This window comes from Vipera berus, assembly GCF_964194415.1.
Source record: "Vipera berus genome assembly, chromosome: 1".
In the NCBI taxonomy this organism is placed as follows: Eukaryota; Metazoa; Chordata; class Lepidosauria; order Squamata; family Viperidae; genus Vipera; species Vipera berus.
The window spans coordinates 343,280,562-343,297,567 of NC_138202.1; the positions used below are offsets into that span (position 1 = coordinate 343,280,562).

The window sequence follows — 17,006 nt, forward strand, 5'->3', positions numbered from 1 at the left end:
TATTTAATCTCCTGTTTGCTGGAGCCCAAGCCTCATTCATCAGCTGATTTCTGTTGGGGTGGGAGTTGTCATAGCATCTTCCAACCTTTTGTAGGCTTCACAAATTGTTACAAGCTGCTGAAATTGTTGCATACCTAGTGGACTGTAATTTATCCTCCCAAAACAAAGATATCCTTAATTGGTATCTTCTTGATGGGTCTTAAAGAAAAGATAATCCCTGAGTGTTCAAAGTTACAATGGCACTGAAAAAAGTGATTTATAACTGTTTTTATACTCATGACTGTTGTAGCAACCCCATGGTCACGTGATCAAAATTCAGACACTTGGCAACTGGCTCATATTTATAACGGTTGTAACATCCCAGGATCATGCAATCGTCTTTTGCAACCTTCTGACAAGCAAAGTCAATGAGGAAATCCAGATTCACTTATCAACTGTGTTAACTAACTTAACAACTTCAGTGATTCACTTAACTATGGCAAGAAAGGTCATGAAGTGAAGCAAAATTCACCTAACAACTGTCTCATTTACAGAAAGTCATTACTAAAAGCCATCATGGGTTTGTCAAAAACAGATCATGCCAGACAAACCTTATTGCATTCTTTGACCAGGTGACAAAATTAGTGGATCAGAGGAATGCTGTGGATATAATTTACTTGGACTTCAGTAAGGCATTTGATAAAGTAGTTTACAACCTACTACTTGATAAGATAGGAAAATGTGGGTTAGACAGCAGCATCACCAGATGGATTCGTAGCTGGCTGACAGGCCGTAATCAGCATGTGGTCCTCAATGGAAACACATCTACATGGAGGGAAGTGTGTAGTGGGGTCCCCCGGGCTCTGTTCTGGGCCCAGTGCTCTTCAACATCTCCATCAGTGATTTGGACGAGGGGATAAATGGGGAACTCATCAAATTTGCAGACAACACCAAGCTGGCAGGAATATCCAACACTCCAGAAGACAGGCTTAAGATACAGGAGGATCTGAACAGACATGAACACTGGGCGCTATCTAAAAAATTGAAATTCAGTGGTGGAAAAAATAAGGTTCTACATTTAGGCAAGAAAAACCAAATGTACAGATATAGTATAGGGGGTACCTTGCTCAATAGTAGTAACTGTGAGAGGGATCTCGGAGTCCTAGTGGACAATCACTTAAATATGAGCCAGCAGTGTGCTGCAGCTGCCAAAAAAGCCAGCACAGTGCTAGGCTGCATTAACGGATAGAATCAAGATCATGTGAAGTATTAATGCCACTTTACAATGCCTTGGTAAGGCCACACTTGGAATACTGCATCCAGTTTTGGACACCACGACGTAAAAAAGATGTTGAGACTCTAGAAAGAGTACAGAGAAGAGCAACCAAGATGATTAGGTGACTGGAGGCTAAAACATTATAAGGAACGGTTGCTGGAATTGGGTATGTCTAGTTTAATGAAGAGAAGAACTAGGGGTGACATGATAGCAGTGTTCCAATATCTCAGGGGCTGCCACAAAGAAGAGGGAGTCAAGCTATTCTCCAAAGTGACCGAAGGCAGGACAAGAAGGAATGGATGGAAACTAGTCAAGGAGAGAAGCAACCTAGAACTAAGGAGAAACTTCCTGACAGTTAGAACAATTAACCAGTGGAACAACCTGCCTCCAGAAGCTGTGAATGCTCCAACACTGGAAGTTTTTAAGAAGAGAATAGACAACCATTTGTCCGAAATGGTATAGGGTTTCCTGCCTGAGCAGGGGGTTGGATTAGATGACCTCCAAGGTCCCTTCCAACTTTATTATTATTAAGAAATTTTGGGCTTGATTGTGGTCATAAGCTGAGATGAGATTGCAATAGAAGTTTAGAAACAGCAGGAAAAGTAATTGGAATTCAAAATGTACTTGGTTTATTAGGTTAGCATATTTTTATCTTTTTTTAATGAACAGTTGTTAACAGCAACAGTGATTCCACACCGCTGAAGACTCTGAAGCAGGAAGTGACTAACACATTACTCAATGGAGCAGCCATCTTTTTCCCCCATAGACATACCAGGCGGGAACAGCTCTTTGCAATGCTGGTATGTTGTGAAGATCAGTGAAATGTAGCTTTTGTTGTATATGTTACTTAAAAGTACTTTTTAAAGATTAGATTCCTTAGATACATGCATCTTCTGTCCAGTCTACCTCAGTCTGCTTCCCAACAACAATTTTATTAGTTTTAATATTTATTAACTATATTTTATCTTGTACATGTTCATTATAAATAACACTATCTAGTTAAGTAGATTCCGTTACCGCTGTTTTGTATCTACCTAACAATCCTTTGAGATATTCCATTCTGCTTATTTATTCTGTTGCCAAAAGTGTATATTTGTGAGTTATTTTTAAAAGATCCTTTTCTATTTTTCAGAATAATATTACAAAGCAGAAACACAAGCCATCTGTGCAACTTACTTTCAAATCCCTTTGTGCTTATTTTAGGTAAGCAAGTTAATCTTTGCATTGTTTGATTGAGTTATCTCATTGGCATTTTTTTTAACATTTTCAAATCTGTCATTTTGTGATATGAACCTGCTGATCATCAGAATGAGATTTCTGCTTCAGGAAACAAAAAAGTAGAAATGGTTAATATAGAAACTGTATCTGAATTACTTAAAAAAAATAAACTGTAACCATAAGGATTGAAAAATACATGGCTCTATTTTAGAACCTGCAGCAATTCATATGTTGGTTTATATTATTTTTACAAATAACTCAAGGTGGTGAACATATTCAGTATACCTTCCTCCTCCTATTGTCCTTAAAACAACAACCCTGTGAGGAAGGTTGGATTGAGAGAGAATTTATTTATTTATTTATTTTATTACATTTGTATACCGCCCTTTCCCTGAGGACTCAGGGCGGTTTACAGGGAATTAAAAATCAAACATACAAAAGTTAAAAACCAAGTTAAAAAATATTAAATTCACCCTGTACTCTTAAAAACCCCAGTTAAAAATTTTCTCCTCAGCCTGGGCCCGGGAGCTCAAAGAGCCAGGTCTTCAGGCCCCGGCGGAATGATCGGAGGTCGGGGGCGGTCCTCAGTTCCACCGGCAGCTGGTTCCAGAGGGCAGGCGCTCCCACTGAGAAGGCCCTATCCCTGGGTGTCACCCGCCGGCAATCTCTTACCGGCGGAACCCTGAGCAGACCCTCCCTGTGGGAGCGCACTGGGCGAAGGGCGTTTGATGCCGGCAGCAGGTGTTCCCTCAAATAACCCGGACCCAGGCCATGTAGGGCTTTATAGGTGATAACCAGCACCTTGAATTTCACCCGGAGGGCAACCGGAAGCCAATGCAGCTCGCGGAGTAGAGGTGTTACATGGGAGTATCGGGAGACCCCCATTACAACTCGCGCGGCCGCATTCTGCACCAGTTGAAGCCTCCGAGTGGTCTTCAAGGGCAGCCCCATGTAGAGAGCGTTACAGTAGTCCAAACGGGAGGTCACAAGCGCATGAGTGACTGTGCGTAGGGCGTCTCGGTCCAGATAGGGACGCAACTGGCGCACCAGGCGAACCTGTGCAAAAGCCCCCCTGGTCACGGCTCCTATGTGATCTTCAAAATTGAGCCGTGAATCCAGGAGGACGCCCAAGTTGCGAGCCCTATCAACGGGGGGTAACACCTCACTAGAATGACTAGCCCAAGGTCACCCATGGCTTTCATGCTAAGGCAAGACTTGAACTCATGCTCTCTTACTTTCTAGCCTAGTGTGATAACCACTAAATTGGCTGAATGATAAATCTTAGCATCAGTTTTTATTGCTCATACTGGCTGAGGTGGTTGATGTCAAATTCTGCATTATCTGGAGCAGTTTTTCTCAATCGTGACAATTTCCAGGAATGTGTACTTCAACTCCCAGAAATCCACAGCCAGCACAGCCATTGATAACAATTTTATTTATTTATTTATTTATTTATTTATTTATTTATTTATTTATTTATTTATTTATTAATTAAATTTCTATACCGCCCTTCTCCCAAAGGACTCAGGGCGGTGTACAGGGCAATAAAATGCAACATACAAAAGTTAAAAAGAAAATTAAAATTAATTAGCCCTAACAATAAATAGTTAAAATAAACTCAAACCCTTAGTCCAGGCCGGCCTGTTCAAACAACCAAGTCTTCAGGTCATGGCGGAAAGAGTGAAGGTCGGGAGCTGTCCGGAGCTCAACAGGCAGTTGATTCCAAAGGGCTGGCGCCCCCACAGAGAATGCTCTCCCCCTGGGGGCCGCCAGCCAGCAATCCCTGACCGACGGGACTCTGAGGAGGCCTTCTCTGTGGGAGCGCACAGGACGAAGGGAAGTTGACGCCGGCAGCAAGTGCTCCCGTAGGTAGTCCGGACCCATGCCATTTAGGGCTTTATAGGTCATCACCAGCACCTTGAATTCTGGCTGTTGAAATACATAGGCCTGGAAGTGGCCATGGTTGGGGAACACTGATCTAAAGATTAACCAGTTGCCAATTCTAATTGGTAATTAACAATACATTATTATGGAAATGTTGTTTCTTCTTCAGTGATCAGGATCCAGGTGGACTTCTGCTATTACCAGATAAAGGAACATCTGCAGATGTTGATGTTACTGAAGTGCTAACAGTAATGAGGACCCTCCTGGTGGTGATGTCAAAAGAGGTTGTAGTCTTTAAAAATGTTTTTTCCCCATATGGAAGTGATAATTTATATATACATTATTTCTTGAAAAGCTACTTCGGACAATTTGTTCCAATAGTTTCAGAACAGGTATACCAGGGTTTGTTTGTTTCAATAAATACTATTGAGGTGGCAATATTGATTGAATTTGCAGAAAATTATTTGCAAATTTAAATACCAATAGAGCTGGGTTTTCGTTAGTCATAGCTAAAGCTGAACAAAACATTCGTAAGTATTTAGTGATAAGCTCTGCTTGATGTAATATCACTATTTTGCATCATTTTTAAATTAAACAGTATTGTAAAGTGTACAATAGAGTATAGAATGTAAAGCATAATGTTTAATGGTTTTTTTGTATATGATGAAGTAGAGATGCCTAATTTTTTTGGGTGTTGTGTCACATTTGACATCTGCATTAAGCAGCAGAAAACTGATTGGATTTCATTTTAAATTACAGTATATTTAATTATAATTAAACATATTTGAAAGAACTGTGAGCAAGTTGAGGTGGTGGATAGCCAGCATACTCTCTTCGTTTTGATTTCTGATGGGACATCAATTTAAACTTAGTGATTCAATGCTGTTTCACAGATTTTTTTTTAAAAAAAACCCAAATAGCCATATCCAGACTTCTTATATGATGTTATCCCACCCACTTTATGTTCCTCAATTGCTTCATCCCAGTCAGGTTGGGCAATTGCCAAAAGAGTGTCCACCCTGCTTAATTATTATTGATGTCACGTTTAGACTTAAAAAGTGCAGTTTCTGTCATGTTGATACATTTTAAAATAATAAACTTGAGAACATTAAAAAAATGTGATGTTGAATACCCATTCCTCCAATTAGTTAGCTGTTCTAATTCAGGAGTGGGAGCTCACAGGTAACAGCTTCTTTGGTTACATATCTCTTCTGGTCCCCAAGTAAAAATTGTGACCCCTCTCAGGTCAAGAAAGGGGTGTGTATTTTATTTTAGTTGCTTAATTTCTAGTTTTGATTTCTAACAACTTTGAACTTAACTGATTTTTCCTCAGTGTGAAATGTTGATGAAGGACATTGTATTGCAAGATACTGGCCCTGTTCTCTCATCCTTATTCTGGTCAGTACAGGGTAGCCTTCTGTCTTGGTGTTACCTGCAACTTAAAGGCAATGATGCAGCATCCAAACCTCTTGCCAAAGAAATCCTTACAAAATGTGAGTACTGTATCTGAGGTAATACTCATAAGTAGTCACCGACATTTTAGTTTAGCCTGCTCTAAAGTGATGCATGTGTCAGTCTCTGAAGATGAAGGTAGATGTAATCCAACATAGTTAGTGGGCACCGAGTGACAGAATCCTGTTGCTGATATTTCCTTTAACTGTTGCCTTACGTTTGTTTGTTTTTGTCTAGATGTACAACAGTTTCTGTCAAATATTAAGACAATTTTAGAGTCTCTCCTATCTCAATACAGTGTGAAAACCACTGTGGAAAAATTAAGCAACTCTGTTTTTGCCATGGTGGTCCGTCAGCTGGTGAGTGAGCTGAATGAGTTCCTACGGCAGTTGCCTATTTTCAGTTTGGTGCTTCTTTGTGTAAGTGTTAACATCAGATGCTTTGTGTGTTCCCTAGGTGATCTTTCTGCAGGATTTCTGCATTTTAGACATCCCCCATGGGAGCCTCCTGCAGGATGTTAGCACATTGACAAAATTACTGAATGACCTGTCTGCAGAGTCTGAAAATTGTCCAAATAAGGTAATCTGAGGAAAAAAACACAAATGCTTAACAATATTTCATTTTTTTAAATTAAATGCTAGGATTGTAATGCTAACACTGTGAATAAGAAGTCGTAGTGAAACATTTAAGTAGATTGCAGGCTTCTGGGTACTTAAGAAACACTTATCTTTAGATAAGTATCTAAAAAAATAAGTATCTATTGTAGCTGGAGTAGCACTGAGAAGTCTGTTTTTATTCAGTCATTAATTAAGTTTTAGCTCTGTACTGCTCTATTTTTACAACTATTATTTTTAGTACTTGTAGCTGATATTTCTCTTTCCTGCTTAAAGTATGTGCCAAAATCTGTAAAGCATTACAGAGTCTTCAGTCGAATAGCAGGTTTCTAGCCTCTGGCATATGAAGATTTGTTGTTAACCAGCTTAGGAAAATCTGATTTTGAAAGTCAGATACAACTTTTAAAATAGAAAAACAGATCCCTGAGTGAGCAGGCCATAGCTATCAGACAGGTCAGGATCTAAAATGAAGGATTGGATTAATTTTCCATGTGCCCGTTGGTCACAATTGTTTTCTAGATCAAGCTTCAGAGAGTTAACTAATATCTGCTCCTCCTTTTTATTTTATTTGTATCAGATGGGCATAGAAAGCTGGCAGCAGGAGCAGCCAGTGGTACTACGAACATGGACAGCAGAATCTCCTCATAATTACGATAACAACTGCCATGATGTTACTGTCTTCCTGTGCCCAGGAGCAACTTCCTTCGATGTTGAGTTTGACGAAAGATGTGAAACGGAGCGGAGGCAAGTTGATCAATTAACACTTTTTGGTTAACATTTCCTTTTGGCCTTATGAGCTGCATTCTTGAAGCTACAACAAAAGAGATAGTTTTTAGATTGTATATGTGAGACCAGTTCTAGGACTCTGCTTCCTCAAGAGTCAGAAATTTTAAAACCTAGAACCAAAATATAAGAAGACAAATGGATGGTTCAGAACGATAACATTTGTCTCACGTCTTATAACTTCTCTCATCAGGTCCCTTAATTGCTAATGTTTGCTACATAAGAAAATGTATTGGTAGTCAGTTTCTTGTAGGGATTGCAGTGTATTGCATTCAAGTGGTCACTTAGTAAGTGGCATCTTCAATTTAATTAAAAACTGAGGTATTGACTAAGGTGCTTGTAGAAGGCAGAGGGAATGGCCTTGAAGAACAGGAGGAGGAGTTGCTACCAGGCAATGTCTATGGAGATTCTCAATCATCCAAGTCATGGTTGTCCCAAAGGTGCTTTTTCCAAAGACTTTTCACTTCTCATCCAAGAATCTTCTTCAGTTCACAAACTGAAGAAGCTTCTTGGATATGAAGCAAAACAATTTCAAGGAAAAAAACAAGAAAGTCCAGTTACCTTTGGGACTACCAAGGCAATGGTCAGATAAAAGCAGCTTGGCCCAGGCCAAGAATATATCATGAGGAGAAATCTCATACACTTCTTAATTTGGAAAAAAACTCAGAAACCACTTGACAACTTTTCAGCAACATTCTTGGGGAGAGTAGGCTTTCTGCTGTTCTGCTGGTGGGGGCTTCTGCTCGCTATGTAACTTCCTTCTCCATATCAACTTTCTGTTTTCCTTCAGCATCATAATGGGCCTTCTTTCCTTCAGGAGTATTGGTGGCCAATATCCATAATGAAAAAAACTGTCTTGTGGCTCAGTTGCATGACTTATTTCCAGATTAATCAAAGGGTGCCAAAATTAGTCCATTTAAGACTTGTTCTTTTAATCTGTTCAAAAAAAATTGTAGGTATGATTATCTGGAATTTACTGATGCCAAAGGTGCCAAAACTCGCTATGATACCAAAGTTGGCACAGATAAGTGGCCCAAGGTGAGTAATCTCCAGATTCTAAGCAAGAAATATATATTGTTGTCATTCCTATCCCTGATATCTGATGTTAACTTGTTTTTCTAACCTGTTACACCTCTAAACATCTGGCTGTTTTATTGTTTGGTAGAAAATGACCTTCAAAACTGGCCCTCGGTTGCAGTTTCTCTTTCACTCTGATAGCAGTAATAATGAGTGGGGCTACAAGTTCTCTGTTACAGCCTATGGATTGCCTGATGTTGACATTTCTTGGGTCCTGGATTTGCATCTTCTTGTGGCCAAGCTAATGGGGCGCCTAGCTTCACAGAGTATGGTGTTGAAATCTTCACAGGGTGAGTAATTAATAGTTTAATTTTCTTCATTTTCAAAACCTTGATGCTTTTGTAAGTGGGGAATGGATGTGATATGAGACAGCTGAAAATCATTGCTGACTTGCAATTTTTATTCTCAAGGTTTATACTTAAAATGCCTATACATTTAGGAAACAGTGGAAGAAATGCTAAGCAATGTGCTTTAAAACAAATACTCAGCATCAGAGCTGAATTTGTCATTTGTCTAAATTCATTTAGAACTTCTGTGTTTCCATATCCCACTCACTCATATATCCTCAAAGGATTATCTTGACTGAAGTGTTGTGCATCTCTCTCTCCTTCCCCCCCTCCTCTGAGTTGTAAGCCTTGGTGGGGAACACTTCATCCTGACAAAAAAGGAATAAATAATAACTTTGCTAGAAAGTGGATTGGAAGAGGGATATTTACCCTCTGGTGCTTTATATTAGCCACTACAGTTGCCCAAAGAAGTATTGTTCTGACATGAAATCCAATATCCAACAAAAAATAACACCATAACCTATGGCAACACTGAATGCATCTATTGAGAGTCTCAGAAGGAATGGAAGCAAGGGTGCCAATAGTGCCAATTTCTAAAATTTTATATGTATTGGCTGGCTTTTATAGTGAATTTACTTTTCATTTTCTGAGACCTTACCTTTGTAAATATAGATTACAGACTGTAATCTTAAAATATATTAAATTTGATAATGCCTCTGCTATTCTAACTTAGTGTTTATTCTCTTCAGGGGTAGGTAGTGAAATAGAATTGCCTCCTACAGAAGCGGCAGCTGTTCTTAACACTCCTTTATGGAAACCTGTCTTCAGGCATCGGATGCGTTCTGAGCAAACACCAGTAGACAGAAAAGAAAGCCAAACTCATCAGGAAAATACAAAGGTATTAAGGTTGGCTGCTTACACTTCTTTTCTGACAGGTGTTACATCATTCAGGGACTGGAATGCTATGCCACAATTTACCACTTTTGTATCAGAAACAAGTGATCAAGACTAAGGAGGGGATCAGATAGAGTTTGGATTAAAAGCATGTTTAACATCTGTCTGGGAGCAGCTGTATTTAGGCTAATTTCATTCATGGCAATGGGAGAATTCTCTTTTTTTCTACCCTAATTTTAGAATTTCTTCAAAGTTCCTGTTCAGTTGTCATGTAATTTTTGTTTTCATGGACATTCTTTTACTTCCTTGTCTGGAATTCTTAGGCTACTACAGCAGAGTAGCTCAAACCAAGGATTTATTCCTACAGTATTTACTTTTCAAAAAGAATTTAAAAATAAGTGATTTTTATAAGAAATTGGAAGCCCATAACACAAAGAGTGTTAAGTTCATACAGATTTATCTCTCAGGGTTTTATTTCCTGTAATAAATTGTGGCATAGTTACCAATAGTTGAATAACCTACTTGAAATCTTAGCTAGTTTGCTGATTTTTCTTTCTCATGATAAAGCCAACCATCAGCAGACCCCATAACCAGGATATAAGACTTCAGCTTTCTTTTTCTAATTCCATTTCAGTTAGGAAACTAGAAAATGGATCCCCAGATTTTAAGGAATAATGGTCCAGTTTTTTATCTAAATAGGATAGCTTCTTTTTTTGAACTTCTTATTTAAAATTATTTTTAACTGCATCTAAGATAAGTTTTTATTCAATCTAATTAAAAGCTTTTATGACATTTGTTTTAATGTTCATATTAAGATTGGATCTTATAATGCTTATTGGATTAATCATTAGGGACTTTGGGTTGAAGTAGAAGTTAATCCCTATATCTCTTCTGATGTTCTTTTTTAGGCAATCAACTCAGATGCCAACTGCTGCCATAATTTTCTCCTTGAGTTCTCAAAGTCAGATCCCACCCAGGAGTTCTGTGGGCCAAATTCTGAACTTTTCACAGGACTCTTACAGGCATGTAATAAACAGGCCCCAAAGACAGATATAATTGCTGGTTCCACTATCGATCAAGCTGTCCAGTCTACATTTGCTGCTTTGGTGTATCTCTCTCCAGATTTGTATGGGAAGCTGCAAAAATATGGTAACTTCTACATTAGTGAATATATACTTATAACAAAGACTGCTGCTCATATTACATAGCAGTCTTCTGTGACCTGGTGTCCTCCACGTGCTGGATGGCAGTGAACATTCAGCATGTGGCTTCAGGAAGCAGTAATATTACCGACAGGGAAGGAGTTGTACAATGTTAATTTTTCCTAGGAAGCTTAGTATAGGAAATCACACTTTTGAACATCCTCCGGTGAATGTTTTGAGATATGTTTAATTTTCAAGACACCATAATAGAGTATCACATTTAATTTGGGTGCATTTGCGCCCTACTTTGTGATTCTTCTACCTCAAAAGATGATAGACACTTGGTTACCTTGGGTCTTAATTGAAGACAGGGGTATTGAGTTGTAACATATCATTCTGATTCTTGATACAATTAAACAGCTCAAATGAAAGGGGAAGACATATTTCTGAAATACTGTAAAGTCATAGGTTAAGATGGTTGGGAATTCTGGGTGTGGTAGAAAGCTCAGTTCACTATTTTGTCCTCAGCAAAGCTTTGCCACCTCTTTAAGAAAGATCTAGAAAGATTTTGCACTTTGTATGAAGGATGTGCCTTGTTCTTTGATTTAGGCTAAAAGGATCTGTCTTCTTATCTCCATCTTTTTGCCTTTGCAGTGAATAGTGGTGGCAAAACTCCTTTAAGTGAAGAATTTGCACAAGTATATTTGCTGGCAGATGGGATCAGAATATGGATGGTAAGAGGGCTGCTAATTGTTGTCATATGTTCCTCATTTACTAAGTTGGTCACAAAGTTGATCTGGTTCAGAGCTGTTCAGAATCGATCAGATATTGCTTAAATGCTTGAGTATCTCTTAGTAGCATTAATCAACTTTTCTTTTATGGGGCGATTCATCCTGCAAAATTCATTTCTCATGGAATTGATCAATATCTGCAGGAGGTGAGGGCTCCCAAATATCCTTTCATTTAAAAAAAATAGCATAAAATCTTGTTATTCAACATCAGGGATCCCCAACCCCCAGTCTGCATCCTGGTTACCAGTCCGCGGCCTATTGGGAACTGGACCACGCAAGCAGTGGGCAAGCACATGAGTGCATGATGCTCTGTATAAATGGTTTGTGCGTGTGCGAAATCACACCCTCTCCCCACCACCACCACTGCTTCCATTCTGTGGAGCCAGAAAGGTTGAGGACTGCTGCTCTCCATGTCAGGGAGCATGTTTAGTGGGAGCTGCCCCTCCAAGTATACTAACTTTCCAGAAGAAGAAATCCACTTAAATGGGACCTGAGACAAGCATATATTTCACTTATCCATTGGTTTTCTTGATGAGCTACTGGTATCCTTACTTATGCAAGAAATGACATGGAAATTATATTGTTAATTCATTCAGCCTGCTAAGGGTCATATACCTCCTGATGCAATCTGATTTCCAAAGACCCAAATGCTTTGCCGAAATCTGAACTGATCATTTTCAAACTTAGGTCTGTTAGTACTATCCTGTCTATAAACTGGCCATCCTTATATTTTTCTAGGTTTTTCTTTTAAGATGTGAACTCATAATACCATTCCATTGATCTGTTGATTTCCACTCATTGTGAGGAAATGTGTTTGTGGAGATGTCATCTGAGAAAGGCAAATATGAAATTCTTTCATTCTTTTTAAACTCTCTTTTCTGCAGCTGGAAATGAAGCAGAAGTTCCTCATGGGCCAGAGAAGTAATGGGGAGGAGCAACAGGCTGGTGAGATGAGCGAGGTAAACCCAGAATGTCTTGGTAAGTCTCCTTCTGCACTTGCCTCTTTTTGCAATCCTATTAGTTATTAATAATATGTCCATTCTCCAAAGGACCTTTTGAAGAACATTTGTTGTTTCTCACAAAAAATAAAAAGGCTTCATTAATAATTTACCACTCCCTCTTAAAATGCAACCAGATAACTCTTCATTCTGTACTTTGCTCCCTTTTCTATAAATCCATTTCTTCAGCTGTCCTTATTAATCAGCAAAGATCCATTAAAAATTAGCCAAAAAATATTCACAGACATTTCTGAATATTATAATTGCAGAAATAACAGAGAATCACCAAAGAGAAACACTTATCTGTATTGGCATAAAGCCTCTCTTTAACTGAATAACAAATTATAATCCAAAAATTTCATTAGAAATAAGAAATGTAGGTGCTAGAGTCCATAAATTGGGATGTGAACTTAAGGGAAGACCCTCCCTCCCTATTGCTCACTTCACTAGCTGATTGAGAAAAATCTCAATTTCTGTGACTTTCTTGTGAGGAATGACAGTCCAGAGGACAGATGTGCTGATTTCAGATTTCCTCCTTATTTCCAGAGGGAGAAAAAGCATTCCTAAGTATAACTGGTAGCAAAACAGTTTGGAACACCGTCTCCCTTTGAAAATGGTTAAACTTTCATTTTCCCCACCAGACGTCAGCCCAATAATAAAACCTAAAAACTAAACATAATCCAGAAACTTAAAATTAAATTATTTAAAATGCATCCACATACAGCAAGAATAAAAATGTTTTGTTGTGTATTTTTAAAAATCCTGAACAAGTTTTAAAGTAGCATATATACATAACATAGCATCCATATCACGTATAACCCTTTTAAAGGGACATTCCAAAATCAGGGCAGCAGAAGTCTGTCTTGTTTGAAAATAATAGATCAACCTAGAAAGAGGCAGTGAGAAAGCTTTTCTCTGATCTTCATGCATGAGATACTCCTTCAGATATTTGGACTCTAAGCAATTCAGGGTTTTAACAGTAAGCTACTAGCACCTTGAATTAGGTTCATTAGCAAGTAAAAAAAAGCTTCAGTTTAGTTATGTTCCTCTTAGGCCAGTAAGGAAGCATGCTATAGCAACAGAAGATTGATAAGACCTGCTGCTTTTCTAGAAATGCCTGACACATTTGATGACTGGCTTTTCTGTCTCTCAGTAGTTCCAAGGTCTTGTTACCAACTGGTACTGTGTTTGAATTACAGCATCCAGGCTCAATTTGCCATTGCCTGGATTGACAGAATAGTGCACTGGTGTGCTTAAGGTCAACCCTGAAATTTGCAGAAGAACCCAAGGCATTATTCTACAGCAATAGCTACTTTAACGTGTGAAATTTGTATAGCTTTTTTATAGTCTGCTTCATTCACTCACTCACTCAGAAATGCTGTATTCCAAAGGTGGGTGTTCTAGTTTTCTAAATAAAAACCTCAAGAAAGGTCTGAGAATCTGGGGTGCAGAGTGTTGCTTGTGCTATTCTTACAGAACATCTATTGCCTTCCGTTGTAGCACAGCAGTGTATCCAGAAAAGTCTTCTGTTGCTGAACTTTTTGCCCGTACGGTCCAAGACTGAAGGCCTTAACGCTGATCATCTGGAGGACCATGGGCAAGTCCTTAATGGTAAACGCCATAGGACAAGTTCTGTAGTAGAAGCAGATTTCCAAGCCTCACATCTATCACCTGCTTGCGAAGCAACTGGTTTTCCTTTCCCAGAGGGAGGTCAAAACTCTGAACTCAAGAAAAAAGAAGTGCCCGATTCCCCACAGAGGGAACTGTCTTCAACATCCCAAAGTAGTTCCCTGGAAAAAAACTCAGAGCCAGAAGAAACCTTGTCCCCCCCTTCAACCCCGACCCGCAAGCCTCCATTCAGCCGTGGACGGCTACGACTCCTCTCCTTCCGTTCAATGGAAGAATCTAAACCTGCACCCAGCATAAAGGAGAAATATCCCATCTTGAAAGACATCTTGGATTTCATTAAAGATCAATCTCTTTCTCATGAAAGGTGAGCCAGATTGTACCCAGTATTTTCTGCTTTAGAGTTCCAGGAGTGGATAAGTTGTTTAACCCTGTACGTTATAGTCAAGGAAGACTGCAATCAAACCTCAGATATTAAACAGGAATGGGGCAAATGCAAGAAAATATGTTTTCATAGTTATTTCAGTACTTAAACAGAGCAAAATAGTCCCTGTTTTAGTAAAGAGAATAATTGTTTCAGTTTATAGTTTTAGAGCAGATATCGAGTGGATTGCTCTACAGAAAAGAAATTAGGCAGTTAGCTTTGAAAGTTCAACAGCAACCTGAATTAATTTCAGAACAAAGCAAATATAGATCTTGAACTTCTCTTTGAAATTGCATAAGGCAACAGAAATAGCATTTTCTCTTGATTGCTTTAGCTAGTGTTGATCTCTGAAGTATGGCAAGCCAACTGAAAGCTATGTGTCCAATAATGCAAGGAAAGGAACATTGTTGTGAAAATGAGAGTGGTTCTAACTGGCTCCTCAGGACTTGAGACTTGACAGGATAGTGGAAGGCAATCATTCAGGTGCTCCAGGATCCAGGATAAGCAATTCATGCCATGCTATCCTATGCTAATTTGGAGGAAAGACATTATCTGCTTAATCTGAAGTTTAATCCACAACTTGAGCAAGACTTGTAGCTTTTTCCCTAACAAGATTCTCTTAATTCTGATGCATCCAACATCTAATTATGGTAGTGATATTCTGTCATCTCATTTGGATTTTTGTTTTATCCCCAGTGTCGTGAAAGTCCTTGCTTTGAGGAAAAGTCAAGCCAAAAATATTTTGGAAGTGCTGAAGATGATCCTCCAGTGTCTAAAATCCCTCAGCCAACCTCACTGTTTTGTTCCACCTTGCATAATTTTCCTGCTGGAACTTTTAGCTTGCCAGAAGGACTTCACAAAGTAAGTCATGATGAAAACCATTCCCCTGACATTTGATCAACTTAGACCATAAATGTGTGTTTTGGAATGTCCACTTATCCATGGAATGTCCTATCCCCACATCCCATATATGTATGTATGTATGTATGTATGTATGTATGTATGTAGATGGAGAGAGAGAGAGAGAGAGAGAGAGAGAGAGAAGAGAGAGAGAGAGAGAGAGAGAGAGATGTAAAGTAGGTATCAGTGAAGGATTTATGATGTAGTTCATCCGCCAGCCTTATGTTGTTGTTTTTGCTTGTTTCCAGCTATTTTGGACACTTAGAAGGGTGTGGGGCTGAATTACACCGAGAAATTCGGGAATCCTTCTACCAGCTGCTTCACTTCTTGGTCAATGCTTTGAAAGGATTTAACAACTACAGTGACAAGTATGAGCCTTATTCATAAAGAATGCTAAATTACTCTTTAAACTTATTGCTTATCTTATTAATTGATCTTCTTGGTAGCCAATGGTCCTTCTATGATGGAGAGTTTATAAACCGTTATTTGCTCATTTTGTATACATACATACACATATTTTTCTGAAACGTTTGAGGTATTATTTTTATATGGATTTTATTGGTGTATCTGATTGTTAGCTTCTCAGAGCCACCAGGAATGAATACTATAAAAATATTATAAATAATCACCATGTATTGTTTGTAGTGGATGAGAAGAAAGGGATCCGTTATATTCATTGTTATATTCAAATTTTGCTAGGTTGCTGTTTTCGCTGGGAAATTTTTTTTGAGTTGCTGTCAGTCTGTTGATTCACAGGGATAGACATCTATATGTTTTGATTATGTTACTCATAGAAACTATTATTCCAGTCAGTGAGTTATAAAAAAATTAGCTGGACTTTCTTGGTCTCTCAAATTAAACTTTCTTCTAGAAAGAGAGATCCTGAAAATTCAGTGTCCTTTTTAGAAACCTGCATTGCCAGGATAACAGTAGATCTTAACTAAGCGAAGTTTGGTTTTCTCACAATTCAGTTAATATCTAGATCAGTTTATATACCATATACAGCTGATTTAGTGATGTATTTAGTAATTATATTAATTCAGTGATGCTAAGAATTACACAGACTGAAAGAGATAAGCAAGTCTTGTTTTGTCTTTCTGAAGAAATAAAAATCTATTAAACTAAAACCAAACCTGGTACATTTCAGACAGATAGTGGCACATTTTCATCTCACATTAAATTTGACTAATCAAACCTTAGGCAGAATGAGTGGTTATAGTCAATATAAGTGTAAACATTTGCTGACTTCCATGCAATGGTCTCTTATTTGTTTCTTTGTTGGATTTCAATTTATTGTTAGAAATTTATCAATATGTGGAGTAAGATTCAGGATTTTTTAATGTTAGTAGCCATTAGGTGACATTTCATTTTTTTTATACCCTTACTGATATAACTGAGTACAACTGTTCCACCAATGGAGATGGTGAGTTATCATTACCCTGGCATAGGAAGAATGAAAGCTGTATTCTGAATATAACTAGATGGCACTAAATGGGAAGAGCCTTGGTGGAGCAGTGGGCTAATGCCTCCTTAAGTAACACCAGCTGCCTGCAATTAGTGCAGGTTCACATCCCACCAGGCTCAAGGTTGACTCAGCCTTCCATCCTTCCGAGGTAGGTAAAATGAGGACCCAGATTGTTGGGGGCAATTAAGCTGACTTT

General features: G+C 38.5%; 1 protein-coding gene across 1 annotated transcript in view; it reads left to right on the forward strand.

Moving 5' to 3' along the window:
* ZZEF1 (zinc finger ZZ-type and EF-hand domain containing 1) overlaps positions 1-17,006 on the forward strand; it is an 84,822-nt gene that overhangs the window by 29,623 nt on the left and 38,193 nt on the right. Inside the window, exons 16-31 of the mRNA XM_081344838.1 lie at positions 1,925-2,055; positions 2,388-2,458; positions 4,527-4,641; positions 5,691-5,850; positions 6,047-6,168; positions 6,266-6,388; positions 7,001-7,167; positions 8,163-8,244; positions 8,372-8,573; positions 9,320-9,468; positions 10,373-10,613; positions 11,261-11,340; positions 12,282-12,375; positions 13,896-14,388; positions 15,142-15,306; positions 15,594-15,713. Coding sequence (XP_081200964.1) covers positions 1,925-2,055; positions 2,388-2,458; positions 4,527-4,641; positions 5,691-5,850; positions 6,047-6,168; positions 6,266-6,388; positions 7,001-7,167; positions 8,163-8,244; positions 8,372-8,573; positions 9,320-9,468; positions 10,373-10,613; positions 11,261-11,340; positions 12,282-12,375; positions 13,896-14,388; positions 15,142-15,306; positions 15,594-15,713 — 2,515 coding nt within the window. The remainder of the gene's footprint in view (positions 1-1,924; positions 2,056-2,387; positions 2,459-4,526; positions 4,642-5,690; positions 5,851-6,046; positions 6,169-6,265; positions 6,389-7,000; positions 7,168-8,162; positions 8,245-8,371; positions 8,574-9,319; positions 9,469-10,372; positions 10,614-11,260; positions 11,341-12,281; positions 12,376-13,895; positions 14,389-15,141; positions 15,307-15,593; positions 15,714-17,006) is intronic.